The 15,213-nt window shown below is 27.7% G+C and overlaps 1 protein-coding gene and 1 long non-coding RNA gene across 2 annotated transcripts in view; one reads left to right on the forward strand and one right to left on the reverse strand.

Annotated features, from left to right (window-relative positions):
• Positions 1 to 4,372: 4,372 nt before the first annotated feature.
• LOC122270953 (uncharacterized) overlaps positions 4,373 to 15,213 on the reverse strand; it is a 34,838-nt gene continuing 23,997 nt past the window's right edge. The window contains exon 3 of the long non-coding RNA XR_006226068.2: positions 4,373 to 4,502. This is a non-coding gene — a long non-coding RNA (uncharacterized lncRNA). The remainder of the gene's footprint in view (positions 4,503 to 15,213) is intronic.
• Positions 10,271 to 15,213, forward strand: part of LOC107449348 (glucose dehydrogenase [FAD, quinone]) — a 121,381-nt gene continuing 116,438 nt past the window's right edge. Inside the window, exon 1 of the mRNA XM_016064849.4 lies at positions 10,271 to 10,781. Coding sequence (XP_015920335.1) covers positions 10,655 to 10,781 — 127 coding nt within the window. The 5' untranslated portion in view covers positions 10,271 to 10,654. The remainder of the gene's footprint in view (positions 10,782 to 15,213) is intronic.

Here is a 15,213-nt window from a genome sequence, read left to right on the forward strand (position 1 = left end):
AAAAAATGACTTCATGAAATTGTTTCTTTCTTTTTTTAACACCAGATTGGTAAGAAAACGTCAACTACTGGCTTAAGAACCGTGGTGGCTCAGGGGATAGAGTGCTCGCCTCCCAATGAGGTGACTCGAATTCCAGCGACAATTGAACGATACGCATTCCGCACCCGGCTTGCACCAACCATAATACTGGCGTGAAAATATCCTCAGTAATGGATGGATCATGGGTTAATGTCTCTTTGCCGTTATGTTAATCGTGGGAGGTTTTCGTAGCTTTCCTCTTCGTGTAACGCAAATACTGTTTAGTTTTATCAGATGCACGATTATTATGTATGAAAGGACTCTCTGAAATCAAAAAAATCTCGATCTGGTAATTATTTGCTGCAATAAATACGTACATAAAGAAAGAAAGAAATAAGAATTACAACGCAAAGCTATGTCTTTCTTTTTCAACCCTTTATTTACCAAATTTTAAATAAAAAATTTCAAAAAATGTACGAAATTTTTTGTATAAATTTTAATTATGTCTATTTAACACTTTGACAAATATTTTTTTAATATTCAATATTATTTTCTAAGTTTCCATGAAATTTTTAATTTGGAACTTACCCACCATGTTATGAAATTTAATTAAAGTCAAACATTTAATAATTTGTTTAAGAACTAATTGAAAATGTTAATAAATCAACAGAAAGATATGAAAGCCTCACTTGCAAAATTGATTTAGATAAGAATTGATTTAGATGAGAATCGAAGAAGGAAATTGAGGAATCGTAAAAAGACGTCGTCGAACGAAATATCAATAGTAAATTTGAGTTGATGTTTAACTTGTGTTGTCAACTAGTAATAATGTATGGAAAGTCATATTTTGTTCTACTTCAATACTATATGGAAATAATATTAGACTGATGTCAAAGTCCCATCGGTACACAAAGGGTAAAATGCCATATAGATGGAAGAATAACTATAATTAGGTTTCATTTAAAAAAAAAAATCATTTTGACAAGAAAATGACTGCAATTGGCTCACAAATAATTTTTAAAATTGATTTTATTTCTTAATGTACGAATTTCAAAATGAAAAGAACAAAATGTTTATAAGAACTTGTTATTTACAGAATCATAAAAAATACATAAAGAACTGCACCGTCCTCGCTTTTTTTTCTTTTAAAAAGCCATATAAGTAAAAAAATACTACCATTGACTAATAAATAATTATTAAAACCGATATTATTTCCTAAAATATAAGTTTGAGAAATGAAGAGTAGAAAATGATACTGAAATAACACACTATTTATATAATCGGAAAAATGTGAAATTAGGATTGAAAGATAGTATTAAGTTCCTTTTTCCTTATATTATTAGTAAAAAAATTACTACAACTCTTTTTAAACTTTAATTTTCCAAGGCAAAAGTTCAAAATGAAAATTTGAAAAGATAACTTAAAATTATCGTTCATGAAATCATAAAAAAATTAAGTTAATAAAGAAATCAAAACATTCTTTTATTCTTATATTTTTAAAAAAAGAAAACAGTTTAGAAAGTAAGACTGACTGACCCTTAAATAGTTTTTAAAACTGTTTTTATTTTTCAAAGAAAACAAAATTAAATAATGATTTTGGAAGCTCGTCGCGTATAGAAATGTAAAAAAGCAAAATTAAGAATGAGAAATCTTTAGTTTATTTCTTTTTTTAAGCCTCTAAATAAGAAAACACAGTAAACGTTATATAATGCTTAAAGTTGTTGTCAATCCATAAGGTACAAGTTCGAAAATGAAAATTAGAATGTAAGTTTGACTCTAAGAATATTTTATTTTTATTGTTTTCAGTTAAAAAAAAATTTTTTTTTAGACAAAAACGTATTTCAAAAAATTACAGCTATCGTATTTGTTCTTTAAATTGTCTAATAATCCTACAATTGTTGATAATTTTAAAAATTATGTTTGTATTTCAAGCATTTGTTAATAAGAGTTCGGGAAAATATTTCTTGACTCCATATTACAATTGTTTCTTATGATTTTCTGAATCAAGTGAAAATATAAATCACCATAATTACTCGAAAGAAAAAAATCTGATTAAATTACCGAACTGCATGGCAATGACAAATTCGGAAGAACAAAAACCATAATTCTGGTTAATAAGACTAAAATATACCATAACCAGTCATCTGGTCATTGGTACATAAACCATGTATTTGGTCATTTTTTTGTTCATATAGTAATGGGGTTTCCCGGAAATTTCTGGATTTCAAAATTATAGTTCTTATTACCATACATTTAGTAAGAAATTCAAAGTAAATTTAACCGAAAAAATGTTTTTTTATGCCATGTTTTAAAGTTTCATGATAAAATGACCAAATTTCACCAGATTTTCCAAATTTTATCACACACTATAAAACAATATTTTATTATTGATTTTGGCAAATTTACTATCCGGAAGCACCGAGTTTTTTGGAGTTCTCATAGATCTAAAAACACAGAGAATTTTACCATAATCAGGTAGTCTTGACCTTGCATTTTTTTCTCTCAGTGTATATATAAAAATTAGAATCCTGGGAATATTTTAAACACGGGAAAGTGAAAAAAAGCCAAGACAAGGTATTGTTAACTATTGTTTTGCTAGTAAACACTAAATGCTATTAAGTTATGTAATTTTCCATTCAATTTTAAAAACATAAGTAAATTATATTAAAGAAAAGACGTTAAAGTTTTGAACAATGTACTTTTTGTCAATTTTTCAGCTATTTCTTTCTCCCTCCCCCCTCTTTTTATTCATCTTGACCTCTCACACCAGGTCAATTGTTTGTGATTTTTTGGCAATAATTTCTAATTGCAGCAAATATCAACATTTAATTTCCTGCATTTAATGAAATTGGAAAATAGACAAAGTATTTCCAGTTTGCTGGGGAAAAAAAGTGGTTTCGGCGTCTTTTTTGTTGATATTTATGAGGTTAAGTCAATATTTCTTCGTTTGACACTGAGTATTATATTTATGTACAGTAAATGTCAAAAACTACAATGGCACTATTTAAAAACAGAAGTAAATTGTATGACTGTTTTAAACTCATATAAATTTTAAAAGTTCCAATTTTAATCAAATTAGGATGTTGTAACAAAGGTACAACTAGCCCCATAGGGTTTTTATACTGTCTAAGGACAAAGAACAGTTGTAAATTTTGCGTGTCACCTCATTCATTTTAAACCCTCCCCCCAACGGTGATATTGGCAATTGTTTCGAAATGATATTTTAAACAAGAACTTAATTTCTTACTTATTTGTTTTTAACCTCTCTTCATGTGTTGTAGCTAGTTGTAGTTTAATTTTAATTTGAAAAAACACTAACAGCACCTTAAAACTTATTTTTTCGTTTGTTTTAATGTTTCTTAAAAGACAATCAGTAATTATTTAATGAACCAATCAATAGGCAACAATATTATACAAATATCAATATGTTATACAAATATTATAATCAATATATATATCAAAATATTATACAAATATTGTACAATTATCATTATATAATAATAAATATTTAAAAAAAATAAAGTTATGAAGCTTGTAAATAGTAATGTATTATTATTGGAAGAACAACAAATAAGTAATCAAATAAAAATTATTTGGCTATTCGAAAAGTGTTTTTATGGTTTCTCTTAACAATTTAGATAATTAAATATGCATACAGCAGTCTAAGAATGCATCCTTATCTACNAATATTTATTTTATTTTTTAGTTAGGTTTAACACTAAAAAAACGGCTTTTTGTAGCGATTCAGAAAACCGGAAAAATCAGTTATCCGGAATAGCGATAGTCCCGATTGTTCCGGATAATCGGTTCTCTACTGTAATATATTATTATTGGAAGAACAACAAATAAGTAATCAAATAAAAATTATTTGGCTATTCGAAAAGTGTTTTTATGGTTTCTCTTAACAATTTAGATAATTAAATATGCATACAGCAGTCTAAGAATGCATCCTTATCTACTCTGTAAAAAAATCCGGTTTAAATTACTGTAATAAGTACCTTTTTACTGTAAAATTCATTTTTACCAAATCATGTTACGGAGCAAGTATTCTATTAAACCATAATTTTTATAGTAAATATTACTTTAACAATTACGGTAAAATATTTTAGGGTAAAGATAGTTCTTAGGATAAAATGGGTTATATGGATGATGCAACCAATGTTCCGGTACTTATACCGTAATTTAATTCGGAATTTTTTACAGTGTATGATTAATTTCACTGGTATTTATCAACTTAAGTTTATATGAATTAAAAAATTTCTGCTATTACTTTATTTAGAATTTTTTTGTAAGGGCGATTTAAGAAAAAGTAATCCTTCTCAACATCGTATTAATCTATTATGTTGATTAAATATAATTTTTGTACAGATGACACATACTGAAGTTGATTGAAAACCAGTCATCTTAAGCATCTTGATGAATTTGCTGATTAATTAGCAATTTCCTTCCTCGTAACCTTCTTGTGACCTAAGCACCTGTTTGAACTGAAAAGAAGAAACATTCTTTAAAGCTATTTCCTCTCCTGTAACTTGAAATCTATACAACACAAATCATAAGAATGTCATAACGAGTCAAGTTGAAACATTTTTGAAATTATGGATTGAACTTGATTAATGCAAAATAAAATAGGTAATGAAATACTCTTTTATGCATTCTTAGATAACATATTTTGCTATCTAAGAAAATTTGCAATATTTTTTTTATTCTTGCCATTATATGGGTTTGATGTAGATGCTTTCCTTAGATTTCTATAGAAATAATTAGGTGAAATAACGCTATTGGTCTCTGTAAAAAATGTATACTGAAATTTAACGAAGCGTTTTGTTTTTGAATGAACTATTTTCTAAGAAATGCTTATTGCACATGTTTTAGGGATGCGAATTTCATAAGAAGTAATAAGTAAAATGTAACATATAGATTAACACAAATAATTGGGTAACATAACTTTAAACTAAAAAAATGTGTACTCAGAGTATACTCATTTATTGCGATGAGTACTCAGTTATTGAGATCAGTACTCACTAATTGCGAGATATCAAACAAAAGAAATTTGTTTGACGAATAAATGCACTGATAGAAATTTCTCTAGAAAAATAGTTAAATAATTTATTTAATAGTTACTTTACCATATTCAGACAAAGCGATCAAGTAATCATGAATAAGATGGTAAACAAACGGTTAAGTGTGGAGAAAAAAAACCTTTATTAACTGTTTTTACTTTATGCGGTTAAACAACCAGAATTTTATCGCACCCATTAAGCCCATCTAATGAAGCCACTTAGCTCCTTGCAACCTCGTAGGGGAGAGGGGGGCACATTTGAGCAGGGGGAATATGGTATGTTTTACCAATATGATTCAAAATAAAAAATCTAGAAAAATTTTCAATTGATGGTAGTACTAGACCTACCTCTCTGCAAAACTTTCAGAACAATGAGTCATTTTGTTGTTCTATTCTGACAATTTCTTTGTATCAGCTGGTGTTGTATATATTATAATCACTTGCCTCTTCAAGTGAAAGCATAGTATAAATCATCTAATAAGCTAAAATTAACTACTGCAGACCATTATATGAACATTCAGGTAAGTTTATGACAATTATCATTTTTTTTACTCAATTAAAAATTCTTTATTTTTCAAGTTATGTTTAAGAAAGATGATGGGGCACTTGTGAACAAAACATCTGGGGCAGATATGAACAGTTCACATGTGCCCCTACATAGTTTTAAGATTATTATCCTCAAGTTTATAAAAATATATATGCATTTGAAATTATTATTATCTAGTTTTCCATAATTAATTTATTAATTGTTATTTTTTTAAATTAAATGGTTGATCACGCATCACGCATATTAACTGATACACCTGAGAAAGATAGAATTGTTAAAGCTACAAATGAAAATATAGAAAAAATGAAAAAAAAAGCATGAAAGAGTATCAGAGAAGAAAGATAAAGGCCCATTACTACTAATGAGGAACATGAAGTTGTGAAAAACTCAACAGCGGAAATTTTTTTCTTACTTATTCACAGTACTGTTGTACAATTTAAATTCACATAGTAAGCTACAACCCCTTCAGTATAATGTGTATCTATATCTGTTATACTAACAAAAAAAAATTTCTTTTAAATATGATGATCGCTTTGCGTTTTTAATCTTGTTCATTTGTGCCCCAGACATGCTCACACGTGCCCCATGTGAACAATTGAAGTCATTTTTCTAAAATATCATAAAGTAAAGAAATATTTTATTGAAAAATCTCAAAAAATTCCATAAGACAAAGAAAAGAATATTTAAACATATGGACTTCTTTATTGTGAGAAATTGATGATATTTTTTGAAAAATGAAGAAATAAAAAAATTTGTTCACATGTGCCCCCCTCTCCCCTACACATTATAGTNATAATTTATTTAATTGTTATTTCACCATATTCAGATAGAGCGATCAAGTAATCATGAATAAGATGGTAAACAAACGGTTAATTGTGGAAAAAAAACCTTTATTACCTGCTTTCACCTAATACGGTTAAACAACCAGAATTTTATCGCACCAATTAAGCCCACCTAATGAAATAACTTAGTTCCTTGCAACCGCGTAGGGGAGAGGGGGGCACACGTGAACAGGAGGAATATGGTATGTCTTACCAATATGATTCAAAATAAAAAATCTTGAAAAATTTTCAATTGATGGCAGTACTAGACCTACCTCTCTGAAAAACTTTCAGAACAATGAGCCATTTTGTTGTTCTATTCTGACAATTTCTTTGTATCAGCTGGTATTGTATATATTATAATCACTTGCTTCTTCAAGTGAAAGCATAGTATAAATCAACTAATAAGCTAAAATTAACTATTGCAGACCATTATATGAACATTCAGGTAAGTTTATGATAAGTATTATTTTCTTCTACTCAATTAAAAATTCTTTATTTTTCAAGTTATGTTTAAGAAAGATGAAGGGGCACTTGCGAACAAAACATCTGGGGCAGATGTGAACAGTTCACATGTGCCCCTATATTAAGATTATTATCCTCACGATATTATAAGTTTAAAAAATATGTATGCATTTAAAATTATTATTTAGTTTTCCGGTAATTAATTTATTAATTGTTAATTTTTTCTTTAAATTTTTTTTTGTTGAATGGTTGATCACGCATCGCTCATATTAACTGATACACCTGAGAAAGATAGAATTGTTAAAGATACAAATGAAAAGATAGAAAGAATGAAGAAAAAAAAAAAGCATGAAAGAGTATCAGAGAAGAGAGAAAAAGGCCCATTACAACTAATGAGGAACATGAAGTTTTGAAAAACCCAACAGCGGAAATTTTTTTTTCTTATTGACAGTACTGTTGTACAATTTAAATTCACATAATAAGCTACAACCCCTTCAGTAAAATATGCATCGATATCTGTTATACTAATAAAAAAACTTCTTTTAAATATGATGATCGCTTCGTGCTTTTAATCTTGTTCATATATGTCCCAGGCATGTTCACATGTGCTCCTTATAGGGGCACATGTGAACAATTGAAGTCATTTTTCTAAAATATCATAAAGTAAGGAAATATTTTATTGAAAATCTCAAAAAATTCCATAACACAAAGAAAAGATTATTTAAACATATAGACTTCTTTATTGTGAGAAATTGATGATATTTTTTGAAAAATGAAGAAATAAGATTTTTTTTTACATGTGCCCCCCTCTCCCCTACATATAGTCGAGAGGGAAAATATATAAGTGTCATGACCGACAGAACCGAGGTTCAAGTTCCAGCGTTGATAACCACAATATTTCTCCGTTTCTCTTCAGCGCATGAAGAGTTTGTAATGGCCTGCACTACCCAATTTGTGTCCTGCATTCTGCAATGTCCATTACACAAAGAATAGCCTAGCTCCTATGTATAGTAAAATTTCTTTTTTATGGTTTTATAACCATACTAGTTGTAAATGGCTTCAAAACTGTAAAGGTAAAATATTTTATTTGCCTTAACTTTATGGTTAATTGGATGTACAGACTGCTGTCGGTCATTTTACCATAATTTTGGAATGAAAATTCTAACCGTATGCCTTTGCTATTCCATTATAGAAAGCAAACGGTTTTAAGAATCAGATTAATAAAATATATTGTAGAACTGGTAGGGAATGGATGAGAAGATAGCTACCGTATTGTTTTAGTAACTAGACTACTTTTCTCGGATAATTTACTTTAAAAGTTAAATGTGCACTATAGAGACTACATTTCACTTTGACTTTTGGTACGTACGAAAATTGCTGTTAAACAACTGACTTTAAAAATTGATGCAAAATTAAGAGAACAATGAAAAAAAAACAGCTTTTGCTTAAAAGGTGCACCATAATTTAAAAAAGAAAACCGAGAAAAGGCGCTACGAAGTTTGCAGTTTAAAAGTGATTATTTTAATGAGTAATTTCTGTATCTGAATTATTTTCTATAGCATACTTGTTGAAATTAATTGGCTACATTACTTATCTAAAAAATCATACATATATTTTCCAGAGTACCATTTGAGTTCTATAATTTGATTTTATATTTGTTTAAATATTTTTCTCGTATCAATAAAATAGACGTAAATTGTCTTTTTGGATTACAAATTTTTTTTATATGATAATTTAAGAAGTATATAAAGGTTTCAAGCGAATTCTAACACCTGTCATAGTATAAAATATTAAAGTAGATTTTTCCAACGTAACAATATTATTTTTCTAGATAATACAGTTTTTTATTCTTAAAAAAATCTGTTTTTCATATCATGTTGTTGTCGAGACGTTTATACCACATTTTACATAAACTATGCCTAACATTTTAACAAATTTTCATATATTTGTTAGTTTACTTTCTAAAATATTTCTTTAATATAGTAGTATCATAGAAAGCTTGAATGTAAGGTCTTCGACTTTAATTATCTATGATACATAATAATTCTGTACTTCAACGCATATTTTTTCTATATTATATTATTTCTCTAACACATACTTTTTCTGCATGCTCGTAGATTATAGTTTAACTTTATATTCCTATGTAGGATTATGGTTTGACTTTATATTCCTATGTAGGATTATGGTTTAACTTCCTATATTGCATTTACACATATGTTCGTATATCATGTAGATTTCCAGACTTTAATTACATATTTTACTTATGTATATTTTTAACACTTCCCCTCATATTTTGATTGTATTTTATTGTTCTTTAGCACATATTTTTCCTACACTTTGGTATTGTAGAAACAAGTTAATGCAAATTTACTTATATTACAATATATATTATTATGTTACACAAAATTCTGATTCTTCCACATATAACTTCCTGTGTTATTTAGTTATCCTTCATTTTAGCTGACAACAATTTGATGCGTTTAACGTAAAATTTTATATATTTAAACGATTTATTCCTTTATTATAGAATATTTCAATACACATTTTCCTGTACAGCATTTTTTTTTATTACTAAACGCATATTTTTCCTTCATTATATTATTTTTCCTATCCTCATATTTTTCCATATGCTGTAATAGAGATTGTGAAGCAGTATATATAAGCAGTGTATTATTGCAGTTCAACTTTAACTTACTATAATATACAATTCTTCTATCTATTTTAGAACATATGTTCGAACATTAAGTTTTTTTCCCCTTTATTTTAAAACACATGTTTCAACGTTATAGGATTTTTTAAACAGAAACAATTTATTCTTTCTTATATTATAGACTACACCGATACTTTAACATATATTTCCCTGCATTTGATACATGTTTCTGTATATGCAAAGATTCCGCATAGAGGCCCATAGAAACTGTATTATAACCGAAAATATATATATATATAAATAAAAGTAGTTTCCTTTACTTTAACAGAGAACGGCTGTAACTCAGAATGCCAACTGACCATAACTGGAAACAGTGAATGGCATTTACCTAATTACTAAAGGAAAACTCTCGCCGCATCTATTACAAATAACAATGTTGAATATTTAACATTAGCAGTGAGAGTAGTGATTAAAATTTCATTGTGTGCCTAACACTCATTTTCAATGCTTACGGTCATCTTCAGCGGATGATAACGACCACCACCACCCAGAGCATCCTCAATAACGGGGCTAGCAACCTCTTCCACCTGCATAACGGATGTAGGACACTCGGTGTTTTCGAGGGACATGCAGAGATGCATACTAAATCATCTTCATCAAGAAACCCTCTCACCATCATCAAAAAAAGAAGAATCTTTCATCTATTCGCCAAACAGAATCTGTGACTTCGCCAGAACCGGTCGTCGGCCCGCGTACGAAATTCGAAAAAGCAAGACTCGGTCAAGTTCAAGGCAAGCAGTGGGCCTCTCCACACGGTGTTTCAGAATCGGATCAGATATAGCAGATGGTGCACGCGTTTTTGAGCTCGATTCTTTGAAGCGAGACCAAAGTTCTTGTCGAATTCCAACTGACAAACAAGCAAAGGGAAACAGGGATTAGACGGATCGCCGGAAGAACTCCGGAATGGAACAAGAATGTGGGTGCGTAAGGCATCCCCAACTGTTGCAAATATTGCACGGGGGCTTGGATAAAGTGATTTAAAATAACATTTCAGGAATTTTAAGTATTTATTCGAAGAGGGCCCGTGTCACAACATGCCGGATGTGGCCCCTATTTTACCAGCTCTTGTACCTTTGGCCACATTATTATATGTGTTCGGTTCGGAATATTTAGTTCCTATTTCAACCGACAAAGTTGACTCAGAATATGATTACATAGTTGGTGAGTAGATTTTAAATTTTAAGAGTAATTTTAGCTAAGTGCATAATTTTTACAAATCAAAAACTTAAAAACTATGTTTTATTTAAGATTAATATTGTGATCAAAATTGATGATCGTGATCAAGATTAATAATGTGATCAAAATGTGATCATTAATATCATAAGTAAATGTAGAATTAATGTAAGCGAGGGAGTAAAGAAAGATGTATCTTAAACTAAAGAGTTGTTATTATTTTTGCGAAGGAAACAAAAAATATAAAAAAGGTATTTTACGTTGCTTTTAATTATCACAAAAACTTACAAAGAAAGCTACAAAAAGAATAATTAAATCGTTTTTAACAATGAGAAAAACTCAAACACTACAATCGATATTTATTGAGAACTAAAGAAAAACTGGATAAGAAAAACTTAAATACTTCATATTTAAGAACAATATCAACAAACAGTAATTTGAAGAATAACAAAAATTATATTTAATACTCCTTTTTTTTCTTCTTCTCCTAAATGTAAATTAAAATTGTTATTCATAAATTAAAATTATTACAAAATCAACTTTAGTTAATAACTTATTTTTAATTATTAATGTATGGTTAATTTTTTGTTTCTATTTTGTCACTTAACAAATATCACAAGATTTTTCTACCACTATCACAAAGAAGTACTAAATCAGCAGTTATGCCTTTGGTTGACCTTAGCCAGCATCTTCTGATTTCAATACAAATATATCGTTGTTCGATCATTAAAATATATCTGTTCACGCTAATGGAAGAAAGTTATCATTTCGCTTAGGATATATATATACAGCACGAATTCTTGTTGTTTGCATCATGTCTCAAGAACGGCGAAAATGACCAAATTCACCTTATGCAAAATATTCGATGATTATAATCTACTTGAAATAACCAGTTAGCAATAAATTATTTTATTCTGAAGACCTTAGGGTTATTATAAATAATGAAAAGTTCGTTAATGTGGAGGAACTCAATAAAAGAGCACAGTACTAACTTGTCGTGTAGGCATTGGTTATGTGTGGGTATTAGTTATGTGTGGTTACCAGATTCTTTATATTGATATGTTCAATGTGCTCATTTAATTACTAAATCAAAATTTATTGCATTACTGATTAATAAAAAATTTTAGTAATAAAGTTTTGTAAATTTAAAAATATTAAGCTAAATAGAGGTTTATTATTAAGGGATATTGATAATAGTATAAATAGTTAAATGTCATTGTTAATCATTATGTGACTTTGAATTTTATCTTGTGAATTTATCTTCCGTCGTAAGGATTCCTTCTGTCATAAAACAAAATTAATGTGTCGCTTTTAAAAAGTTTAGTGTTGATTTACATAATATTCGATGTAATTTAAAATTCAAATCTTGTGAGTTTATCTTTCATTGTTGGGATTCATTCTGTCGTAAAACAAAAATATTGCGTTGCTTTAAAAAAGTTAAGTGTTGATTTATATAATATACGATGTAATTTAAAATTCAAATCTTGTGAATTTATCTTTCGTCGTAAGGATTCCTTCTGTCATAAAACAAAAATATTGTGTTACTTTAATAAAGTTTAGTGCTAATTCACATAATATTGGATGTAATTTAAAATTTAAATCTTGTGAATTTATCTTTAGTCGTAAAGGTTCATTTTGTCTGAAAAACAGACTGTTAGCAGAAAAACTGTAAAACAGAAATGTTAAGCTTAAACATTTGCTATTAAACTAAAATGTCACAAATAATTGCTTCGTATCAGAGATAAACAAAAATGAAAGTATGATTCAGATGCTACCTCTTAAGTAATAAATTTGTGTACGATATAAAAAACTCTAAACTCCTTAGTTGCATGCTATATTACAAATATTATGTTTCGGTCTCATATAAACAACTAAAGAGTTATGAGTTGGATACTATGGCACAGATAATAAGTTGGAAAATCGCTTAAAAATTTTCTTTCACTTGATATGCTTTCTTATTTTTTAGAAAGTTTCAACTAGTGAATGTATGATATAAAATCTATAAGTAAGAAAAAAAATTAAATTAATTAATTCAAATTCTTTTAATTGTAAAATCTTTGATAAATAATTAAAGTTGAAGTATTTACAATGAAGTATTAAACATTATTTTTGAGAGTTTTATCTCAGTGTTTCATGAAAATATTTAACTACTTAAACTACAATTGTGTTATTTACTTCTTTCTGAAAGCAGTTTTTTTTAAGTAAAACGGTATTATTTTTAAATTTTTTCTGTGTTTCGTCTTTCCTAAATGTATTAAAAAAATAAAAATTTTAAATAGAGTCTAGAGTATTAAATAAAATGTAAAATATAGCGAGTACATATCAACAACAAGTCATGAGCGAAGTACATAATAGAAAAATTTTAAATATTATAGATTTTGCTAATCTAAATTTGAGGAAATCCTTATAAAAATTTCTATTAGAAGAAAGATAATTGAAAACCATTGTTACACAAAAATATTTGAAAAAATACTAGAATGATAATTATTAAATAATCATTTCTAAACCAATATTAGTAAATTTTCCTTACAGTGACTCATTCTCTAAAAAAAAAATTTTGGCTTCAAGCTAAATTTATGAATTTATTTTTCTAAAATTGATTTATTGGGTTGATTGATCATATTAATTAATTTTATTCATTGACTTATTAATGTTATTAAGTATATGTGTGTTATAACTGTAAAATTTTTAGTAGAAGAGCTTAACGTTGTAAGTCAACATGCTTTTTTTAACATTTAGTTATTTATTACTGTCGTAGATATATGTTACTTTTAACGAGGCCTTTTTAAAACGATTATTAAACAATTTAAAAGAAAAGAAATTTCGATTTATATAATAGTTGATTTCATTCAAAAACAATTGCTCAAAATAGAAAATCATTCTTGAATAAATTTTCCCTTTTTTAAATTTTAAGTTCAAAAGGATATTCTATAATAAAATATAGCTTAAATATTATACTTAGAAAAATATTTGTTTTAAGGCAATTATTTTTAAGTTTTATAGAATTTAACGTTAAAAAAAGATCTTTTCCCCCCTGTTTTAAAGCCAATATTTATGCAAAATAAGTTTTTCCTTTTCCTCCGTCACAGTAATAAATTTCTTATGTGTATTTAATTAACTAGTTATTTTAATGTAAGACATTTTATTCAAAATTAAATTGGAAATTAGAATTTATTAAGATTAGAAATAACTTTAATTTGAATTAGAAATAATTTTGTATTAGATAGTTATTCATTTTACAGTAATGGTAAAGAAGTTGTATAAACTTAAAAACATATTTTAATGCATGGCCTAAAAAGGAAAAAGAAGTTTAAAACAATTTTAAAATGACTAAAATGAAACCAATTTTTGTTTTGGATTGTAACAGTAGAAAACCATTACAAATAATTACGAGTCTGCTATCTTCTAAAACAAAATGCTTACAAATATAAAAACATTTTTCTTTCTATTTCTCATTTACTAAATAAAGATGAACAAAAAAGATTAAAGGAATATTCATCTTTTCATTGATCAAATACTCTTCTATCCTTTGAAACATATTTTACACTATTAAATGAGCAACTGGAGCTTGAAACAATTGATTTCACGAAATTCTTCTTTTTGATTCACAGGATAAAACATGGTAAGAAAATTAGTTTAGAGTTCAGATAGTTTACCTAGGTTTACAAATACATTTCTGTTAAATTCTTGTTTTTACTTTAAAGTAAGTTTTAAGTGTCATTCTGCAAGTATAACTGATAAATGAAATATCAGTTACACGTTATTTATCAATATCAATATTTTTTTTTTAAATTTAAAATCGTAAAAAAACATGACAGAATGATAAGCTAATGACAGATTGAATTACTGTTGTGGTTTGATATGATTATCCCCGCCAGAGTTAAAATAAATTCTGAAAATTTTTCCATTGAGAAATATATTAATTTAATGTTATTTACTTAAATATTATTTACCTAAATATTATTTAATATCACAACTATAATATGCATGAGTTAGTATAAGTAACACTGAGGAATAAATTGTTGCATTTAAGCAAATATTTGATCTTGCATATTCAGGTGTGGTGATTGCAAATCTGATATTAGTTGTGCTCTTAAATCTACAGACTTTTTTAAATAACATTTTTAGTCTATTTTTTGTGGAAATGTACAAGTTAAAAAACGTTATATACAACAGGGAATTGCATAAATGTTGCCACGAATTTCTTGCATAGTTTAAGCACATTATCAGGATTAAAATTGCATAAGAAACCATCCCCTGAAATGTAGTCTTACGCGGCGAAAGGCGTTTCCCTGTTATGATCTGTTCAGAAGCACTCAAAGAAACACTTCGTAATAGGAAAGTGCCCCTAGAGGAGTATGACGATATTTTTAGCCATGGATTCCTACACAATTTAAATTCGGATTATCTGCCCTAACTC

Source organism: Parasteatoda tepidariorum, chromosome 5, assembly GCF_043381705.1.
Source record: "Parasteatoda tepidariorum isolate YZ-2023 chromosome 5, CAS_Ptep_4.0, whole genome shotgun sequence".
Taxonomy (NCBI): domain Eukaryota; kingdom Metazoa; phylum Arthropoda; class Arachnida; order Araneae; family Theridiidae; genus Parasteatoda; species Parasteatoda tepidariorum.